Source organism: Pristis pectinata, chromosome 2 (genome assembly GCF_009764475.1).
Source record: "Pristis pectinata isolate sPriPec2 chromosome 2, sPriPec2.1.pri, whole genome shotgun sequence".
NCBI lineage: Eukaryota > Metazoa > Chordata > Chondrichthyes > Rhinopristiformes > Pristidae > Pristis > Pristis pectinata.
Window position 1 is genome coordinate 122,827,997 of NC_067406.1, and position 23,639 is coordinate 122,851,635.

Below are 23,639 nucleotides of genomic sequence, written 5' to 3' on the forward strand. Positions count from 1 at the left end.
GTGACTGAATCACTAAAAAAAAGAACTCAGGGTGAGTTAGGCCCATCTGGTAGTCACAGAGCAATACTGCATGGATACAGGCCCTTCGGCCCAACCACTCCATGCCGACCATGGTGCCCACCCAGCTGGTCCCAATTTCCTGCGTTTGGCCCATATCCCTCTAAGCCCTGCCCCATGCTTCTTAAATGATACTATTGTACCTGCCTCAACCACTTCCTCTGGCAGCTCATTCATATACTCACCACCCTCTGTGTGGAAAGACTTGCCCCTCAAGTCCCTTTTAAATCTTTCCCCTCTCACCCTAAACCTATGCCCCCTAGTTTTGGACTCCCCTACCCTGGGGGAAAGACTGTTAGCATCCATCTCATCGATGCCTCATAATTTTAAACACTTCTATAAAGTCATCCCTCATTCTCCTACGTTTCAAGGAATAAAGACCCAGCCTGGCCAACCTCTCACTATAACTCTGGCCCTTTAGTCCTGGCAACATCTTCGTAAATCTTTTCTGCACTCTTTCCAGTTTAACCACATCTTTCCTATAACAGGGTGACCAAAACTGTACACTGTACTCCAAGTACTTATACAACTGCAACATAATTTCCCAGTTCCTATACTCACTGCCCTGACAGATGAAGGCCAGTGTGCTAAATGCCTTTTTCACCACCCTGTCTACCTGTGGCGTCACTTGCAATGAACTATACACTGGAATTCCTAGGTCCCTCTGTTCCATTATACTCCCTAGTGCCCTACCATTCATAGAATAAGTCCTACCCTGGTTTGACTTTCCAAAATGTATCACCTTACACTTATCTGTATTGAAATCCATTTGCCACTCCTCGGCCTACTTCCCTGACTGATCAAGATCCCCCTGTAACCTACGATAACCTTCTTCACTATCAACAACACCTCCTAATTCCATGGCATCCACAAACTTACTGATCAAGCCTTGCGCATTCGCATCCAAATCATTTATATAAATAACGGAAAACAAGGGTCCCAACACTGACCCCTGTGGCACACCACTAGACAACGGCCTCCATTCTGAGAAACAACCTTCAACCACCACTCTCTGCTTCCTACCTCCGAGCCAGCTTTGAATCCACCTAATTAGCTCTTGCTGGATTCCAAGGGACCTAACCTTCCAGACCAGCCTACCATGTGGGAACTTGTCGAAGGCCTTGCTAAAGTCCAAATAGACAACATCCACTTCCCCTACCCTCATCTACCCTTTCGGTTACCTCTTCAAAAAACTCTAAAAGATTCGTCAAGCTCAACTTTCCACACATAAAGTCTAGTTACCCAAAGTCACAAGTGCAGAGACATTGTCGGAACTGCTTTTCATGTGAACTGAATGTTTTCTATCTAGAAGTTGCTGCCAGTGTTCTATTAAATCGCATTAGAAGATTGATTGACTCTAGATTTGTCCCTTTTGAATTACTAGTTTGTAGCTTGACTAAAACAATTAGAAATTCCAGGAAGGAGTTCCAGCAGGATACAGAGGTGGGTGAAGGAGGGGAGGGGAGGTTGGAATTTAGGGCAATACCCAGTTACCACCTTATTGAGATTACTCAACAGGTTTTGCCCAGGAGTGAAGGGGTTTATAAGCACCTCTCCTGCCTTCTCTTCATGGTATTTTGTGGGGTTTATAGAGAGTCTGGACCTCTCTGCAAATTCTGTCTGTTCAACTAACTTTCAGCTAGCAGGTTCAAAAATGACAATAAACCAAGGTAATTTATCCCACTTGCTGTCACAGTGTTGTCCAAATCTCTCTGCTGGCACATGATCATTTGCCTTAACCTTGATCTTTCAGAAATACTATTAATGCTCTTCAAATAAAGTACCTTACAGTTCCACTTTATCTGGAGAGTTGATCAGAAACTTTTGGGTTTGGTCTAGTGATATTTGCAGAGTAATAGGATCTGTGCTGAGTGCTGCTATTGGAGTCAATGTCATGAGATAGGAAGGGGGAAAGTCATCTGTGTTTCTCAGCCCCAAATGCCGTGTCCCCTTCTGGCAAAATGCATGTGTGCATGAAGGCAGGCTCAGGTTTGGCTCTAAGGCTCCTCCCTACCTTCAGTCCACAACCTGCAGCAATTGTCTAGTCTGGCAGTGCTTGCCCGGACGTGAAGAATAGCCCACTTGGGTGAGATACTAAAGGATGTTGGCACCTGCGGAGCCTTCTTTCAGCATGAGTCATTGATTTCAGGAAAGAAAAAAATAAGGGAGAAAGAGGAAAGAAGTGTGATTGACAAGATAATATGTTAAGCATCTCTCAGTCAATTATATTGCCAGCAGTAGGTCTGAATGTTAAGTGCATTGCTGCTCCCCCTCCCCTCGCTAACCAGATAGAGAACTGCTGTGTCCCTTTGTATTCTGAATCCTCATTGAGTTTTGATATTTTAAAGTCCTATGTTAAAGCACATCAAGGCAAGGTGTACATTCACATCCTAGTCAGCCTTTCCAAGTATCATCCAGCACGGCCATTACACATGACAATGTCGCATACACAGAGTCAGCATCATATTAGCATACTGACTGATTCAAGTAGCATCTCAATAAAACAGCCGCACAAATCAGTTTAAATAGTTAGAGAAGTGATCAATCTACAACCAGCGCCTTAAAGCAAAGGAAGCAATTCCATGTGATTGACCTCAGAACATCCCTAACAAGAATTAAAATTAGTAGCCTTATATGGACAGACAGTTCTAAGCGTTGCTTCACCTAAGAATTAGAATAACACATTATGTTCATAAGTCTAGTGTTATTTTCTCTGGCTTACTGTGAACAGTGTTGCAGGAAATCCACTTGTATGGTGTAAACTTTTTTAACTGTGGGTAAGGCCAGTTTAGTTTTCTTCAGAAACTCCATTGGCTACAGGGGGGAGCTTACAATAAAACCACACGTACACGTGGCCAAGGCATGATCCCAGAGGACAGTCTGGAACACTGTGAGATACTGGTCCCAATCAAAGTAGGAAGCAGTAGTAAGGTTGTTCAGTGTTTAATTCGTCACTTACAAGTATGTGAGAAATTAAAAAAAACACAAGGATTTAATGGCCTGATTATGTAAGCCCTGCTGTTTTGTTTAATGTTGAAGAGACATTTAAAATGACAGTAATTTTAGTCATTTACCTGTTTAAATACAATAGTAGAAGCTTTTACAGTTTCCATGTAGACTTGATTGTTTCTACATTCCTGTGAATATTTTAACATCTGCCCAGAAGACAAAGTGATCCTTACAACGATTTTGGTTGTTATCAGTATTGTGAATTGGTCATATTCTACATAGGAGTTCACTTGCACTTCATTTTAATGAAGTGACCTGCTCACTGCTAAATATTTCTGAGAACACAAATCTTCCCATTTTTTATACTGGGGCCCCAGCAGGTAGTTTCTGGAAGAAAGCCAGGGATGAATTAGGAATTAACTACTCCTCAAAGGAATGCTTAAAGAAAACTGTGGACAAGCAGTAGAATAGTGGCTAACTGCATTTGAGAACATATTTATCCATTTCATGATACTTTTAAGTATTGTGTAGTTGGAAGGAACAAGACAGTTCTGCAAAACAATCATCTCACTGTGTGTAACATAACAAGTAGAGGCAAAAAAAAGACAAGAGTGGAGCATAACCGGTCACTTCCTCTGCATAGCTGAAATAACTGTCCTCTGAAGTCACCGTGGCAAACAGTGATGGTGGGGGGAGGTGCACCATACTGAGCTTAGTATGTTGCCATGGTAACACCTCCTTGGTTTTTTTTGTTGTTTTGGGGAAGGAAATGGATTGGGATCTGTGGGGCACTGAGCAGAGCAGTTTCTGCAGCTATTAGCAGATAAAAACTCTCTTGTCTGTGGATTGCATCCTTCCGTATGTTACTTCAGCTTCTTAAGCATTGTGCGTGTTTTTTAGGGGAATGCTGTTAATAGGGTTCTGCTAGTGGTCTGGCTCATAGAAGATATGAGATTGCACAAAATAAAAGATCCCTTTTCCACCCTGTGGTTCTTGTCAAAATTTTCACTGTTTCGTGTTTGTGAGCTAATAGTTTTCAGAAATTTACCTCAAACTGCTTCCTCATCAGTGAATAAGCACCAAATCAGAACACTTATGTTAGATCCATTACTTGATTATTATGGAAAATGATCAGGACAGGCCTGCAGTGAAGATCATAGACTACATAACTTAGGAACATGTAGGAGTCTTACACGTTTTATCCTCCTCAGGCTAACTATTTTTGGTGTTGTTTTGGCATTGATTTAATTGAGGCATTACAGTTATGAAATAATAGCAAACTTGTTGGGAGGATGGAGAGAGAGGCATGATTACTTTTTAATGCATGATACCACTTTCAAGAGGTGTGGTAGTGCATGTAAATGCTATCTCCATCATTGTACATAGTTGCAAACCAATAAATTAAAGTGTTGCCAGAATACTTTTACATGAAGTTAGTGCCCTTTTAACAATACGAACATAGTTTGCGAGAGAACCAAACCACTAAGGGGAACCATTACAAACATGGTAGAAAACCTTTTGTAGAAGGAATGAAACCTAGTTCAAGTGCAATGACTCATGAATGATAGACCAAGTTAGAGGAAGCCAAGAAGCTTGCAGGATTGCAATAGTGGCATGACAGAGATGTGCAGAGCCTCCAGAGAGCTTTCATAATTCAGTGGTCGTGAGTAATGCTGATTTGGTCCACAAGAAATGCACGTATACTATTGGATTCTGCCAATATCCTGTGCTAGTTAATGGAATTTTCATGACAGATAACATAAAAATCATTTTTCCTGTTGCTTGCTTTTCTTGCCCTTACAGGTTGGAGCAGTTCTCGGAGCAGTACAGTCAATCGTTCTACTTCAGTAAAGCCAACTCATATTGTAGACTTTACCACCCCCTCCCCATGTGAATCTAAATAAATTTACCCGGCTGTAATGTTCCCTATGTGTATTACATCTCCAGTTTCATTATGGATAGTGCACAAGTCTATTTGTCAAACACTTGGAATACAGAAAGACATACGGTTCCTCGGATAGGGCCAAGTTTCTTGCAGCGCAGGTTGTGATGGCCTGGATCTTGCTGGTAAATCGAAGCAAGTTCGGCATCTTGGATCATGAAAGTTCCAAACTTCCTGATAGGTTCAGAACTCCTATACACTTTGCCATTGGACAGCTGACAGTTCCCTTGGAGGTAGTCTCTAGATACTTGTTTTAATTAATGAACCAAACTCCACAGTCCAACATCAAGACTTCTAATTAGGCTAAAACTGAGCTCAGAAGGATTTTTTCAATGTATTTCCAATCTCGACAATCTGTGTCGAGGTTGGAAATGCATTGCCAAGACTTCTTTTGTTTTGAAACTAGCAAATGGCATTTTTAGATGATAACTGTTTTTCTGTCTCTCCCCTCTGTTCACTGCACCAATCTTCCAGCCAAGATTAGGAATTGTAACATGCCGGTCGACTCTAGTGGGTGCATGGGTGGGTTGGGGATGCAGATGGAAGGAAGACACTCAAGACCCAATTAGATTTTTGTGCCAATGTTGCCGCCACTTCTTGGGGCTGCTGTGCTGGTGGTGGGCTCTGGGAAGGTGATGGCAATAGCACTGTGGTATCTTTGAGGGAGAGAAGAACTTAACAGCCTCTTTTTGTTTCTGAAACTTTGAGGTAATATCAACCTAAGCATAAGTTGAGAAACCCATATGTTAGTTTTATACATCACTTAACATGGCTCTCCCAATCAGATGGATTTAAAATCAGTGCTGCATTAGATTCCATCAGTTTGCCAACCTCTCAGTTAGGTTAAAGTTACCGCCTTCATTTTTGAAAGCCTTGGTCCCATCAAAGTCCTCCACTGGGACATCCTGTCTGATCACCATCTGCCCCCACTGAGATCCTCTACTAAAGCCCAACAGGGTTTCTCCTAACATCTCCTAACATAAATGGCTAACACAAGGGGGCATAATTCTAAGATGATTGGAGGAAGGTATAAGGGGGATGTCAGAGGTAAGTTTTTCTCACAGAGTGGTGGATGCGTGGAACGCACTGCCGACAGAGGTTGTGGGGGTAGATACATTAGGGACATTTAAGAGACTGTTAGGTAGCCACATGAATGACAGAGAAATAGAGGGCTATGTGGGAGGGAAGGGATAGATACTAGAGCAGGATAAAATGTCAGCACAACATCGTGGGCCGAAGGGCCTGCACTGTGCTGTTATGTTCTATTTACTGGAATCCTTCTCCTCGCCAAATGAGCATTTTTCCTGAGCCAAGGCAGATACAAAAGAGCAAAATGAAATTCCAAAGCATTGGAAATCCATTCTGATGACAGGTCTAACTCCACTCTCCCCTGACCCACCTATCTGAGTTAGGGAAATAAAATAAAATTAACAGAAGATTGTTTTCCTGATTGCCAGAATTTCACAGCTAGGAGGAGCAACTGTATTGTACTGGACATGAGCTTCTATTGTGGAGAATTATGTATATTTGTTCTTAGTGGTCAGGCAGACAATAACCAAGTCTCTTTATGTTTCTTTTAAAGCTTCAAGAAACGGTAAAGAGAAAACTCGAAGGTGCCCGTTCGCCACTTAATGGAGACCTACAAAATGGAGTTTCTGACAGCAGTTTCTCCCCAAACAGCAAGCGAGTCCGAAAAGAGGGATCTGGGGTAGACCAGAGCAACAGCCTCTCCAACAACGTCCCTATACCTTCGGTTTCTCCCCTGCACCAAATTGACCTGAAGCAATCACTTCCAATATCTACCAGTGGAAATAATTCAACAGGGTTTGACGATGGTAATAAAGAGGGCAGGCATCCGAGGTTGAGCTTACAGGCCAATGGCACCAGAGAGGATGACGACTTCAACTTAATATTAGCCAAGGATCTTAAGCAAGAGCCAATTGATGATCCAAGTTGTATAGACTCTTCGGATGCTTCCCTTCTCCATCAAAATAAACTGTTCTCAGATATCAATCTTAATGAGCAAGAGTGGCAGGAGTTAATCGATGAACTAACAAGCACAGTTCCAGAAGATGACATGCATGACCTTTTTAATGAAGACTTTGACGAAAAGAAGGAGATGGAGGTTATTAGGCCCACGTCTCAGACCCCAGTCCCACCAGATAGCACAAACATAAAGAGTGAGATGTGCCAGTCTCCTTTTAATCAGTTATCAATGGGATCTCCACAGGTTAGACCATCTTCTTCAGGCCCTCCATTTTCCAATGTCTCTACGGTCTCCAGTGTGTCCTCTGTGTCAAGTATTTCGTCACTTTCTGCACCCGCTACGTCACCAGTGACATCTGCAAGTCAACCCTCACAGCAAGCCCCAAGTCAGAGTCAAGCACATGCAAGGTCAGGAAATGGCTTTTTAATGACGACGTCTTCCGGTTCAGGGTCAGGACAGGGACCGGGTCCTGGGCCTGGACCTGGACCCGGGCCAGGGCCGGGGCCAGGATCTGGTCCAGCAGCTCTACCGTCGACCAGTTCTGACCTTTCCCGAGCCGAACAGTTGAAGCAAATGGCTGCCCAGCAACAGCAACGAGCGATGCTGCTGCAGCAAAAGCAGCAGCACACACAGCCGCACCAGCAGAATCAGGCACCTGGTTGGTCCCCTGCAGCTCCGTCACACAGTCCCTTTGGAGGCACCTTCATTCCAGACAAACCAAATAGCCCAATGATGTACCCACAGGCCTTTAATAATCAAAAGCCTATGGTGCCTGCTATGACAAGCAACCCTCAGAAGGCCATGAATAACTACCTCTCACAAAACCACATGAACATAATGAATCAACAGCCAAATACTATGGGGCAAACCTCTGGGAACAAACAGCCTATGCTTTCATATGCTAACACTAAGCCACTGTCTCATTATAATATTGAGCCCGTGGGCCAGAGAATGACCCCGCCAATGGCTAATCAGAACAAAGCTCCCATGATGCCCTACCTGCAGCAACAGCAGCCGCAAGTTCAACCTCAGGCTTCTCATATTAGTGAGGAAGAGAAGCGCATGCTGTTAATGAAGCAGAAAGGACTCCTTCCCCAGACAATACCTTATGGAGCACTGCCAAGCCATGGTCCGGTAAGTGAGAGGAGAAAATTGAATTTAGTGTTGCCAAGGTGGAGGCCTTCTCTGGCTGATGAATTTCTTTATTTCAGTTCTTCTAATTTCTGTGGTGTGTGAATAATTTTGAACTTTTGGCTTTCTCCCTTATTTTAATTAGCTTGACATTAAATGATATGCATATACTTTTTAGGATTCATTGATTGGATCATCAGGGGGTCTGATGAAAACTGACTCTGTGAGCTACAATAAGTAATTCCTTGCTCCAGGCTTTGCTTTGGTGGGCATTTTGTGTACTTTATGTTAAATAAGTAAATATGCTGAGAACGATTTGCCTTTACAAACTCTCGGAGATTAAGAAGCGTAACCAGGGAACAGCATATGATTAAAGGTTTGTAGCAAAACATAGGCTTCACAGTTTGATGTCTGAACTGCTCACTTGTGCCGTGTCTTGTTATTTCTCTCCAGCAGTAGCTGACTATTTGATCTGCTTGTACTGTAGCAATAATCCTATGTTGTTGATTCTGTAAACATAACTTCCTTTGTTCAAGTGAAAAACCTTTTTGGTTTCCTGATAGCCCCTGTCACAGTTAAAGGCTCTTGTTATAAAGGGTTAACACAAATAACGTAATAGTTGTATCTAGTTCTTGTAATTAGTGATATCACAATATCCCTGCTTTTATGACCTGAGCAGTATCAGGTGTCCTAACAAACTTTTAACATTTTTGGGTAGCTGTATAATGTAGTGGCAGAAAGTAAAAGCCTACCATATTATGATTTCAACTTCACTGTCTGTAATAATGGTACACAAACTGCAAATTCATCTTTGATTGATAATGATAAACCCACAATAGAGTAGCTACTGTGTTTTACTTTGCTTCTGAAGATCTCGCTTCTAAAGTCAACAATACCAAATTTCAGAAGTCAAGAACAAAGCATGGCCACAGCTACATTGTACATTGTTGCTACCAATGTTTGTGAGTGCATGCATTTCCCCCTTACTTGCAGAATCGAACTTTGGCTGGGTAGAGCTCCAGGCAATGCGCACAGAAAGGGGACATTTTGTCCATTGTGTTTGGGTGCCAGATCTTTGCCCGAACATTTCAAAACCAATCCCAGTGCCCTGCCATCTCCCCACAGATCCATGTCCTCTTCCTCTAATGTTTATCTTCTACAGACCTCCGCATTTCGGTCACTCCCTAATGTTGATGACAGCAAGTAAGCTGTCTAAGACGCCAAGTAGATAGTTGGCAGAGGTAGGTACGCAGAGTTGAATCATGTATGATATATTGTGGGATTGTTGGTTGAACACAACAGGTGTTCACATTCCCTCAAAATTATATAAAAACCCCAGAACAAGAAAGCTAAGAGAATTACCACTTATGTGAATACTTCAGTTTGTGTTCCCTCCAACTAGCTGTGTGGGCCTACAATTAAAAGCCCTTGGGTTAAATTGCTTTTCAGGTTAAAACTTCAGCAAATGTGGTTGAGAAATCCAGTAGGGACACATTCATCTTTTTTTTAATCCCTTATTGACCCTGTCCCAAATAAGGAGAAATAATAGAGTGACAGTTTTCTTCATTGACAACTTAGTGTCATAGAATGCAAAAATGTAGGTGGCATCCAGCATTGCGAGGACCTGCTCAGGCACTTAAAAACTAAATAGATCCCCTGGAGGAGTAGAGTCGATTGGAGTGGTGGAGGAGAGGCTGAGTTGCAAAGCCTTGGTGATTCAGTCCATTATAATATTGCCACTTAATATGAGACAGTGCAGAGACCAACCGTACTTCATTAGCTTGAAGGGACAACAGTACCACCAGATATATGAACTAAAGTTGTCAGCAGCATTGATTTTCCACCTTTCTCCTCCCGGTTCTCCAGTGATGGTGCCTAGGAACCTAACGGGAGTTACATCCAGTTTCACTTTATATGGTTGCCCATGGTTACTACAGGTAGATAACGCCTAATGGTACTTTATATGTAGTTGTCCCCACTGAGGCAGTTTGTGGTTCCACCCTATGTTGCAGGATACATTACAAATGTATGTTTTGTCCCTTCCTAGCGAATAGTAGATATATTTACAGCATCAACAAATATGCTAACCATATCAAGGAATTCTCATGGTTTTATCCAGTACAGTTTTGTATTGTTTTTTATAGATCAATAGCAACACTATGCTTCAGAGCTATTGACTTTCGCTAAGACTAGAGATTCATCAAGTCCATTCATTTTGACTTTGGATTTCCGTGTACCATACTAAAAGAATGCTTAAAATTGCATCAGGACTATGACTAAAAGCCACCAATTCAGAATCATGTTGGTTGACATCCACTTACATCAGAGATCTCACGACGCTTTAATTTTAAGGAAACTATCTACTTCTTTCATATTTGAAGAAGAATGAAGCATGGCTCCAAGGAGAACTAATCCAGAAGTAGTTCACACACATTCAGCACAGGTTCAAAGAAGCCCAAAGTACAACCAGAATTATTATTGTACATGCTACTGATATCTTGAAGCAAACCTTAACATGTGCAGGTCGATACTAGTCAGCTTTGTACAGCAGCCCAGAATAATTACACTCTATTGCGTTATCCATAATACTTCTCTAGGAAGATGCCTCAGCGTGTGCCTGGATGGTCAGGGCGGTCAAGCCATTGAAGAGTAAAGGCCTGAAAATACCAACTAATAGCAGCAATGATACCAGCAATGTAGGATGGAAGATTGGTGCATGAGGCATGATTTCCAGATGTCTTCAAAGTTGTGCCACCACAATGCCATTTCTGACTTAATGTAATAACCTATATCTACCAGGTATCTGCTCCCAAATCACCTTGCTTATGAATTGGATCATGTGGCATCATCTTTTTTCAAGCTACTTGGTCCAGTTTCAATGGAAAGTAAAATTGAAAATTGAGCATTTGCCACTAGGAAGCTGGTCCACAGTTGTCATTCTCGGTCCTAGATAGGTGTGAAGCACTAATGGATGAAGGATCCTGGATATGGATAATGGCATCCAACATGGCACGATGCATGTGTGGATGGCACTTCCAGCATTTTCAGTGGTTTGTGCAGATGCTGCGTTTCAGTGATTATTTGTTTTTCTTGCCCTTTTTGCCTTCCCTTTCCTTGCAAAACAAAACAACCCCTGCCCAACACCTTTCCATTACCAATCACACCTTCACCCGAAGTACTGACCTGATCCTCCCAATACCCAATCTGTCATCCAATCTACCTATGCTTGTCCTCATCAACTGTCGCCCTCCCCTCCCAACCATTCCCTTGCAAATGATCTCGTCTCAACCTCAGTGGTTTCTTGGCTCTGAGTCAGAAGGCTTCATGCTCAACTCCAACTCCAAATACTTGAATGTAAATCCAGCCGGCGCTTGAGTGCAATATTAGAGAGGGCAACATTGACAGAGATGTTGACTCTTGGAGGACACATTAAACCAAGAACCTATCAGGTCTCTCAGGTAAATGTAAAAGATCCCATGCCATTATTTTGAAAAAGAGCAAGGGAGTTACCTGGTATTCCAGCCAATGATTTGCCCTCAAATAATCTCACTAATAGAGGTGTTTGTGGAAGTTTGTTGTGTATAAATTAGTTGTTGCATTTCCTACATTATCTCAATAACTACACCAATTCACTGACCATAAAGTGCACCAGGAAGTCCTGAATGGGATGCAATATGTGCAGTATAAATGTCAGGTTTTATTTCTAATAGTTAATCTGTACTTTGTCTCTCTTATCATCCTCGATGCCCTCAGCAAATAAAAATCTGCCTATCATCATCTTGAAATTCACAATCAACACAGTGATCAGTGTTTTTTGGGGAGCAAGTTCTATATTCCCACTCCCCAATATATGAAAAAATGCTTCCCAATTCCACTCCTTTTAAGGTATCTTTTTAGCCCTAACTTCCCACCAGAGAAAAGTTTCTCAACATCCTGTTGAATTCCTTTTATTATTTCCTACCTTGACTAAAATCACTTTCAACCAAATGTAAACAAAATGGACCACAAGCCAAATTTTTCCAAACTGTCTCTGAAGTTTAACTCTTCATGTCCTGACATAATTTGTTAAGTCTATCTTAGCTGCAGTGCATCTGAAACTGAACACTGTACATGAGTTGAGACCTGATCAAGATTCTCAAACATTACGTTCTCACTTTTAACAATAAATCTTCTTTGACATAAAGGCGAACATTCCATTAGACCTATTGGTGGGTATTTATGCCCACGGACTAGATTTTAGTGAACTGTGTACCTGGGCACCCAAGTATTTTCACTCCTTCACACCACCAAGTTTTTTTTCCATTTTGAAAATATCTTTATCTGAGAGCTTCCTCAAATCCAAATCGATATCCTCACACCTAACTTCTTCTGCCACGGTTTTGCCCACTACATTGCTATTTAACTTTCTCCTTTATCTATGTAATTATTATGATTCACATATCTTCGTCTCAAGTACAGATCTGGATATATAACTCTAATCGTTCATTTTATACATTTTCATATATGGTTCAAAGTTCAATTTTCAGTACAGATCTCTGGGAAGCACCAGTTATCCACATCCCATTAATTAGAGGACATTCTCTTTATCTTTACTCCCTTGTCCCCTGCTTAGCAAATATTGATCACAAGGTTATTTCCAATTCCACTTTTGCTCATGTAAAGCCTTATGGAAGTCCATTCAGATGGCATCTGTGGACACCACACTAACCTCTTCAATACCCATTAATAATACCTCCTCAAAGAATTCAACATAGTTAGTCAGATATGGCCTGCCCTTCATAAACACACATTAATTCTCTGCTGATACAGTAGCTGATTAGCTGATACTCAATCAGGTTCACAGTCACTTTGCTTCTGATTATAGCTTCCATTAATAAGCCCATAACTGAGGCTAAAGAAACAGTTCTGTCTCTCATTGGACAATAATCCAATCACAAGATTCACAATCCTGACATAATTTTTGTCAGTGCTTCTCAGTCCTTCAGGGCGGCTTCAGAGTGCCTCATTAAATTTGTTTAGCAAGATCATGGTGGCTCTCCCCCATTCTCTCCTGTATTCTCATAAAGAAATAAGGTACCTGTTCTTCCCACGTTATCAGAGGGGCTGTAAATTTTTTTTGGAATATTGTGAGGTTACAAATACAAATTTGTTCTATTTTTCCCTTAATAAAAATTCTTAAAGCCCCTTAATTTTAAATTAAGCCCCTTTAAGCCCCTAAAATCCCATACATAAAAGTTCAATTTCTTAAAGGCCCCCCCCCCCATGTATTTTACTATATTATCTGGCATGAATTGTTTGTTTTATTTTTACTGTTCTCTGGTCCTAACCCCATTTTTCTGTTACCACATCTGCTTACTGTTCCCCCTTCAGACCCCAACACCCAACATAACCTCCAGAAGGTCCTTATCTGTTTGTACATGGCTTCCCTTTCTCTCCAACTTTTCTTTTAACTTCATGGCTATGAGAAAATCCCCTTTTTTTCTGAGTCCTATGGAATTGTTTAACTTGCCGTGAATGGTTTTTGCCCTGTTCTTTTTTCAGGTCCACATAGTTATGAGACAATGGCAGGTCATGAGTTAATCAAAGAGATGGTGTTGGATCAGGACAAAAATATAAACTCCACCCTTCATTGTGTTCCACCTGGTTAGGTCATGCATCAGACACTTTCGAAAGGCACTGAGCTAAATTTAAGGGTACCTCATCACAATGATTTCCAGATATATTACTGCATTTGTAATGCAACTGAGGGGATATTTATATCCTGAAATCCTGAGCTTTCACTTAATTATTACATTGCATTGTATTATCTAATTGAAGTAATATATTATCTTCCCAAGGTAATATATTGTGATGCATTCCCTTTCTTGCTGTTGTGTTCAGCCTGTGGAATCTACAGTTCCTGATTTGGATTTGATTTGCTTTGGCTACCTAATGTGAAGCTGACAGCCGTTTATTGGTGTCACATGACCAGCATGAATCAGAGTTTTACAAGCATTCTGAGGTTAAACCTGCCTTGGCTCAAGGTTCAGGTTTGCATTGAAAAATAGCCCTCTCTCTCTCTCTCCTACTCTATGATGCTTCATATATTGTAACTGTTATAATTTTCACATCAGCTTGGTCAGACACTCGTGATATAAACATGTTACTCATCCCCACTCGTTGCTTATGCAAGCTGTGCTGAAGCTGATCACACATGTCGAGACTTGTGGAGCTGATATGTTGGCTCTTTGCGTCGTGATTTTGGTTGAGACTCTCTGAGGGAGCATTTTAAGGCAGTGCACTTCTGTACTGCTAAATCTTTTGGCTGCATTATGGGCCCAGCAACATGCAGAGCATCAGAAGCCCTCACGCTAGATTTCACATTGACATGTAAATAAGGGCGGATAATGCACTAGGCGGCTTGCTGCAGAGCCTAACGAGGACTAATAATAATGTCAGGAAGGGGAATCAATCAAACTGACATGGAATGCAATGGATAGAAACTGGATATTGAAGCAAGGTGATGCACAGGCTTAATATTCCAGGGTAGAGCTTTACAATTCACACCATTTACTTCATCTCTTTCACTGTCGATATCCTGACCATTATTTTTTCCTTCTATTTGGCCCCCTGAAAAAGAATGACATTTTTAAAGGCTTATAGATTTGATGGCTCTGGATAGTTTAATTCCTGCATTTTATGACTGTGTCTCCTGGAAGGTTGGAAAAAAGCAATTTCACTTTCCTTTATGATGAATTTCAGGTAACTTTTTCCTAATGGCACATTTCATTGTCATTTCTTTAGTAGGGGTTGGGGTGGCAGTGAGGGGAAGGGGAGAGAAAGAAGCAGGTGATTATTGCCACTGATCATGCCAAGGGTCTAGCAAATAAACAGGTCCCCTTCCTTCTTTTTTCATTGCCAATCAGAAAATAAAGTCGGCTGTTTTGGTGTGAATTGTAATAGGTGGCACCTCACAAGTGTGATAGAAGCTACAACTTAGAACATTGACTGCAGAGGTTACCTATCAGCTCAGTAATTAATATTTTTGGGCATTAGTGCAGAAATATTAATTCCATTACATATGCCCATGCATCATTACAATATATTTTCCAGGAACCAGAAACTTAAGGGCTGGTTCCACAGGTTTTAGGGTGGGGAAAATGTCATTCAAGGTTGTCATGTGCAGATGTCAGGTAAGATAATGATCACGCAAGGTTATGATGGCATTAACGGTGGAAAAGGGCTCAATTAATTCTGCTGAGGCTAACTCATCCAAAATGATGACTTCAGTAGAGCAGGTGAGGCAACATGTCCCAGGAAGGATTGCGTGCCTTCAACAGAAAAGAGAAAGCAAAGTGAGAAGATCATCAAGAGACCAGGAGGCAACAGAACAAAAATAAACTAGCTTGGGGGCTTGGAGTGGGGATACAAATGTGCACTGATATACTTAATGGATATATCCAGTTATTACATAAGGTTATAGATGACCTCAGATGTTAAACCTGTACTATCCATCCCTCTTTCCCTTCTGCAAAGAAAACCTTAAAAATCCTGGCTTTTCTTTCTCAAATGTTGACACCTATGAATGTGGGGTAAGACAGACGGAGTGCATGTTTTCCTGCACTTATTAGTAAGATAAGGTAAAAACAAGCTCATTAAAAACTGCACACACATCTGTTAGTGATGTTTACTTTCAGCTGTACTAAATCTGAAGAAAAAAAGGTGTGAAGAGATTCCACAAGTGATTTTTAAAATCTGAAAATTGAGAACACCAATTGAACATTGGGAAGGTGAGACTTGCCATGTTGTCTTGAATTGTCCCGGGTGAATATGGTTTGATTTCTGCCTGGAATCAATTCTGACATACAGTTGGATCTTTTTGGCATTGTAGAATATCTTGTTTTGTGTATAAATGGAAGGTATATACTAACTGGACTGGACTAGCTCTTAAGCCTATCTGAGATCTGGGCTTCTTAAAATCCTAAGAGGACAGGTAGATAATCAGAACTACTACTGACCCCCTTGAACACCCGCATGCCTGATCCTCAGGTCTGTTGTGCCGTGGCAGGCACGGTTGTGTAGCAGTTAGCATAACGCTTTACAGTGCCAGCGACCCAGGTTAAATTCTGGCCACTGTCTGTAAGGAGTTTGTACATTCTCCCCGTGTTTGTGTGGGTTTCCTCCAGGTGCTCCGGTCTCCTCCCACATTCCAAAGACGTACAGGTTAGGAAGTTGTGGGCATGCTATGTTGGTGCTGGAAGCATGGCGACACTTGTGGGCTGCCCCCAGAACACCACACAAAAAGATGTATTTCACTGTGTGTTTCAATGTACATGTGACTAATAAAGGTACCTTATCTATACTGACCTCCCTTCTTCCTTTTGCTTAATTTAGATAGAAATACCAGAATATATGCAGCTGTTGATGGTGCTGCTGTAGTGACTGCATGTTCTGCCCAGTAATGATTCGGGCTATGTGATGTCATTCCAATATTCACTATGCTCTGATGCCCTATCAGTGCCAGCTTAATGACGCAGGATTTCATTATGACAAAATAGCTTTTTTGTTTTTCTCTGATTTGTTCTTACCTTTATTTCTTTCATATCATTTTTTCGGTGCATTTTCTCCTCTTTCAGTCCAGAGATAGCAGGAACCAATGGAACACATGGCCTCACTTTGTTGCCTCTGGTGATTCTGGGAGGGTGAGAGAAAATGAGGGAAGCTGGTGAAGGAGGCATGGATTGACCCTTCACTGCCCACCTCCAATAGCAGGAGATCAAGTGAAAAGGAATAACAGACAGTGATGTAGAGTGTAACTGGTGCAGAACCAGAGAGATCAAGGAATAAATGAGGAGAACATGAAGGAGGCACTTGAGTACATGGGGCAACAAAGGGTTAAGCCCTTTACCCAGACTATTCCACTGTAGAATTACCTTCTTCTAATCTGATTACCATTGTTACCTTTTATATTCTTATTCCTGTGTTTTGCTGACTTGGATCTGCAGAAGTTTCTTCATTCTTTCAGTCTTTGCTGAACAATTATTTTTATTCCAGGATACTCTGAACTTTAGTAGAGTGCTCTCTGACCTTTTCCTTTTTACACCTGTTTGTAATGGCATTTTATTCCTTCCTGATATCTTTGGGATTTCTGCGTGCTTTTGTTCTCTCTGCTTGCTCTACCTCCAATTTTCTTTCTTTGCCACTTTTTTTTTAGCCAGGAGATGCCAGCTGCCCCCTGGGGTTTGGTTTCAGAGGGTCTAGTTGAGCATTCATTAATGTCTAAGGGGAGGGCGTCCTTCATGGGTGATCTTGGCCAGTGAGTGTCAGTTGGCTGATCAGCTATGATGGCAGATGGAGAGAGCATGTTACACAGAAGCTAAATCATGCTGTCAATCAGTATCCACGTGTGTGGGCCTTACATCATTGTGCAGTGTTCAGGAGCCCTGGCTGATTTTTCCATCCATTGCCAACACACACACAGGCCAGTTATGGCATTTCTCACCATCACTCTCGTTGAGGTCTGCTAACCCAGCATAGATCAGGGATCAAGCCAGCAACCTTTTGTTGTTACAGCTTAGCTCAGAATCCCCCTGAGCGGCTCTTCTTTAAAATTCCTCTTTCCTTTACAATGTTGTAGCATCCCAGTCATGATTTTACCACTAAGTACACCTGGCACATACACTTTGCACACACATATCCACACATCCGATGATGTTGGGAAATCTTAACTCAAACCCTGACCATAGGTACTGTTCACAATTTACAGCATTTTCCGAGTGAATGAATTGAGTGCGCTCAGAATTGAATCAGTTCATCTTGTGTCCCATAGGATATTCTGCTGCTGCAGTCAAAATTGCCAGCCACAAGGCAAGAAAGCTCAAAGTGTGTATAATGACAAAAAAATAATGCCGTCAATCAAATGCTATAATCTCATTGGCATAATATTACTACCTGGCTTGGTTTGCTTCAAATTGAAGCTGTTTGTCGGTTAAAATGTTTAATCAGCATTGCAGCAGCCATTCTTTTAAGAAGTAGGATGCTATGCAAGCATATGTCCCTCAGTAAACCCATTAAAAATATCATATTTTCTCTACAAAAGAAGAGATAAGAATTTCATCTTAAAACAGATAACAAGGAGCTGTGATGTTTGCATAAGTGGTAGCTTGCAGAGGGAACGGTGAGGTAACGTTAATGCTGTTGTGTATAGGTGAAGAAAAGCTGCACTAAATACAAATGCGTGTCAAAGAGATTTACTGCTGCACCACGGTCATTGTAAAACTGGGATCTAGAATCAAATATAGATATACATGCCAAAAAGGTTGAAATTCATTTTTCATAGGGATATGGTTAAGAAGGTGCATTGGGTGGGGTAGGAAGAAGGATGAGGAGGAAAAAAAGATAAATTCAAACATATTGTTTTAAAACCTGTCGATCTTTTAGTCACGAGTGCAGAACCTGCACATTCCTTTAAAACTATATTTTTCACTGCAATCCTACACAAACCAGAGGTTAAGTAAGCCATATTATGTATTCATTTGTAATTGTTTGAGGGGGGGGGGGGAGAAATAACTCTAGCAAAACTAATCCCGCAGAGACTATTTAAAATGGGACTGGTGCACAGACCTTGACAATTGAATTCCCAAATTATGTCATGAGCTGCTAGACTTTGGTCTACCAACCTGTACAAGCTTGGTTGGGCAAAGAATTTACAGTCGTGTCATTCCTCCGTGCTGTTTCCAGATTTTCAGACAGTATGGTACATCTCGACAGTAGTCAGTTAAGCTCAGTGTGCATTGAGATGGGAAGTTAATGTGGATTGATTTGACCCAAGTGAACCTCAGAATGCTCAGTATTCCTGTATTAGCACCCTAGTGAGCCAGCATTTACACACACATGCCCTGCAGCACTCAATCATGCAGGTACGTCGAGGGCGACATATACAGAGCAGCATATAGAGTTTGGTTCACCCACTTACTGGGAGGTAAACCAAAGAAAATGCCGATTAAATCTAAGGCAGGCAACTTTAAAATCGCATGCAGTTACTGTGCTGCTTTTCCTTGTGGTATAGCATGATCTAAGTTTGCGTCAGTTCTGATCAGATCCTACCCATGTTTGCAGTGTTTAACAATAGTTAGCAGATCCCCTGTCTTTTCTGGCTGCGTATAGGGAATATGAGAGACAATTAATAACAAAGCTCAATTTATATTAGAGAACTAACTGGTGCATTCCTTCTGACTTTTGTGGAGGAGATGCACATATACTGATATATGCAGCCTCAAAAATATTGCTGATGGTATTTGCATTGTTATAGCACCAATTATGTCAAAATATCTCAAAATGATGAGCTGGTTATGCAGATAATCAGTGAGATCAACCATTGAACTTTTTCTCCATTGTTTTTTTTCCATACTCTTTAGCTTTCATTATCTCTCTTTCCCATTCCTGCCTGCAGTGTATCTAACTGCTAAATAGACCCTTTTTTTTCAGGCCAGAATTTTTCACTCTTCCTGAATCTTGCTTCCAATAAGCACAGATTGCTGTTTCATGAACATATTAAACCTTGAGGGAGACTTTTGTTTTTGGGAGAGTGGTGGCGAGTGGGGGAGAGGGGCGCTGGTGGGTGGGCTGGGTTGGAAGCCCAGTCACGTTTTGTGATTAAGCCTGATTAACGTTGAATGAGCGGAGCTGTTGGTGCAAAACAGGTCCTTACACATGACCCATTGAATTGGGACCAGGAATCTGAGGTAGCCTGCAACGGCCATGTAAACAGATATATTAGGAGTGAAAGAAAGCAGTGACTTGTACTGGCAGGGAAGACCTTTGCAGCAGCTGTGACTGGCTCCTAACCTGCGTAACCATTAGTTGACAGCTGCTATGGAGGAACTGAGAAGAGAAATAAAAATCAATACAAAAATAACTTGCAGCCCCAAATGTCCCACTTAACTGTGATTTGCATATTTAATGAGGGGAACCCAGCAATTTTGGAGGGTGCCGTCACTACTGAAATTGAGGTTTGCATGTGAAACGATGGGTAAGCTTCAATCCTCCATTCAGTTTTGGTGTGCAGCAAGAGGGAACAATGAGTGAACAATAAATCCTTCATTGGCAATCCAAAGTATTTTACTGTATGTTAGCAGATTGGAAACTAATTTCATTGGTGTAAGTGCTGGTTCTCTGGTAAACCTCAGGTTGCATTATCTTTGGAGTTCAACAGGACTTTGGAACTCAAGGCCCACTCCAGAGTTTATAACCTAGATTACAGCAATGTCAATCCCATTTGAAGAAGTGCAAGTTTTTTTTTCCTCTGGCCAACATTTATTTCTCAATCCACATCACTAACTGGGTGACACCATTTTGTGTGAGATTCCACTCTGTGCAAATTGGCTTCCCCACACTTCAGAAATACTTTATTGACTGGAAGCACTTGGGGAACTGAGGTTATGAAAGCTGCTATGTAAATAAAAGATTACTTTGTAAGCTCTAATGCAGTTAATATTACTGTTTACCTGGACAATCATGTTATTTTAATTCTGTTTTCCATTTATTAAAGTATGTTTTTTGTGGATTGTATACAAATTGAACAATAAAAAGATGAGACCTGGATGGCATCGGAGACTATGGTTACTGCCATGGATCAGCTACATGATAGTTGAATTATACAATGGTAATATGCCAGAAAATGGCTGACACAGCACCATCATTACTTGGCAAATGCATGAGTTTTGAGATTGTTGTCCACTATTCAAGGGTTGACATGAAAAATGGAAATTACCTCAAAGTTTAAACTAAGTAATCACAGAATTTGATCAATTTAAGACAGCAGTTCCTTTATGATACTCCGATGAACGTCACTAGAATGTAAACCTAGCCAACTGTTCTTTTCTATGACCTGCTGGATAGGATACAGACTCAGGGCATAGATAATGGGTAAAGGAAAATGATGATATGAGAGCTGACATGATTCACACTGTTTTATTTGTGATTTCCATATTCAATAGCAAACCTTGGATTCGGACTTCAAGTTCAAGTAGCACCCTCTTGGGGCATGGCTGATAACCAGATTGAAAATTAAAACTGAATATAGTTTATGTGAAAGTGAAGGCTTTTGCGACTGTGACTCATTCAAATCTCTGAAGAAGCCCTTTAGCAAACTCAGAGATGTAAGTTTTATTTCATCAAACTAATTAAAAGAATACACTTGAATTCATTAAGATTGCTAAGGATGAGCCAAAGCTCTTTCTAATATGTTTGACACCATTTAAATTATGATATTTATTGCAAATAATAGTTTTCAAATGTTTAGAAAGTTGAGCTCATTTGGTGCAATCTATCTGTTGTTAAATTGCATTTTATCTTTAGTGTGGCATTGATACAAGTGATTTATTCCCTTAAAGCAAATTATAATTGAACCTTTACAGTGTATCATGTACATAAAAATTACATTACATGTTTAATAAAAATGTTGCAATTACATTATTTCAATCTTATAATGACATTTTTCTAAAATTCCTTAGTCATTATCTATGGCATGGAGAGTAGGTTAACTCTGTATTATCAGCTTGATTTTGCAATTGCTCATTCCTGGTGTGAAGCCTCAGCCGATGGGAGTACATGTTGGAGAATATGTGATTTTCTTTTACGTGCTTCTGGGGGCTGAGGTTCTACACTGGGATTAAACAATCACTTTGGTTGAGCCAATACTGTTTTATTTATACTACATATAATGTCTCATGGGAAATGATTGGCCTGGAAGTTGGATTGTGCAGCATCTTTCCTTCAATACTCGGGGTTCCCACTTGGTCATTTGTAAATCACAACTGCAGTACTCTCTGCTGCTTAGTAAACTGAATTGTACCAATCTCTTCATGCACAGTGCATGCTGGAAATATGCGGAGTAAGCAGTTGGTAATGTTAATCCTCGTGTGGAGCTAATTTGATGCCAAGCCTGACGCATTGGCCCGGGTCTGTGTACCTGATACACTGTGTGCACCATGCAAAGAAATCAGGTCCAAACAGCAAGAGCCTGCCATCCAACTTTCAGCAAGCACTCAATTTAAATAGTTGGTAGGTTTGTTGAGGATTTAATTGGAGGAGATCTTGTTGTCTTTATCCAGTGTGAAGAATTATACTGCAAGCATTGTTGGAAGTTGTGGAAAACATTGAGATGGGGATTACATTTTTTCAAAGAAGCTTTGGTTGTTGTCCTGCTGAGTCTGCAGCATGATCGACAGCAGCAGAAGAGAGCCCACAGGGAAGGCCTCTAATCCATGGAGTCTGGAGGAGAAGGGCCCTGACCAGCTGGGCCTTTTCCCCCCAGAGACTTCAGGGAATAATGTTCCTGTGTTAACCCAATGGAGGAGCATTGTATCTGGAAACTAAAGTGTGATAAGGAGGTGATGACAGAGATCAATCTTCTGCTGCAGGTAGAGGGCCAGCCACTCTTTGTTTGTAGTGGTGGACGTGGTCACAGTGGCCTTGAACTTCTTAACCTCAGGATTATTTAGGTGGTGGCTGCTGATCTATGGATGTGGTTCACTTTGCAGCAAAGCGCTGCATTCGTGTCTACATAGAGAGCGTTATTCCTTGCCCCTTGGGGAAGCTAGGGATACCACACCATTGAATAAGGGCTCAGTCAAAGGGGCAGTTCATGCCTGCATGCAACATTCAGTCTTGCTGATAAGTGGCGAGTTACAATGATATCTCACAAGTCCCAGGTTTCCAACAACCACAGACAAACCCCTCCTGCTTGACATTCAACAGCATTAGCATTGCCCAGTATTTCACTGCCAACACCCTGGCTAGAACACTAAACTTGAGCGGGCATTTTATTTCCAAGGCTGCAAGAGGAAGAGTATTTCACAGCAAGAGACTCAACTCCTGACTTCCCGAGCCTTTCCAACATCCATTTGGCAATTCACCACAACAGGGCTGTGAAAGGAGTTTTCCACTTGTCTGGATGATTGCAGCACCAGACACATTAAAGAAGCTTAACATCAATCACAATAAAGCAACCCACATGACTGCCACCCCATCAACTACCCTGAACATTCACTGCTGCCCACCACTGACACACTCTGGCTGCAGAATGTATCATTGTCAGCTCACCAATACTTCCATGGCAGCAGCTGGAAAAGTGATGACTTCTACCCTCGAGTCATATTCTGTTCTGACTTGGGTATATATTGCTCTTCACTTTGTGACCGGTGGGTCCCAATTTTAGAGAACTGTGTTCCTTCAGCAGAAAGGTTGCAAGGTTTCACAAAACCTCAAAGGCAACTATGAATGACCACTTAATGCTGACTTGATGACAGTGCCTACATCCATTGAGTGAATGAATAAAGAGTAACCAGAACTTGCATACCAGCACATTTCCCACGTTACTTTCCCCTCGTTGCTGATCATCTCATTGTCCAATATGAACACCCTGTGAGTAAAATAACTCACCACATCAACATGCCAAACCTACTTATACATATTCAATTGGTACAAAAACTGGAAAATCATTTACCAAACATTCTGTGCAACTTCACGCCTGTCTTCGGTTGCTCTATTACTTCTGCCCAGATCTCCTCTCCAGTGGCTACAGCCAAGCTG

At 41.4% G+C, this 23,639-nt stretch overlaps 1 protein-coding gene across 1 annotated transcript in view; it reads left to right on the plus strand.

Annotated features, from left to right (window-relative positions):
- Window positions 1-23,639, plus strand: part of maml3 (mastermind-like transcriptional coactivator 3) — a 376,636-nt gene that overhangs the window by 205,834 nt on the left and 147,163 nt on the right. Inside the window, exon 2 of the mRNA XM_052043814.1 lies at window positions 6,531-8,069. Coding sequence (XP_051899774.1) covers window positions 6,531-8,069 — 1,539 coding nt within the window. The remainder of the gene's footprint in view (window positions 1-6,530; window positions 8,070-23,639) is intronic.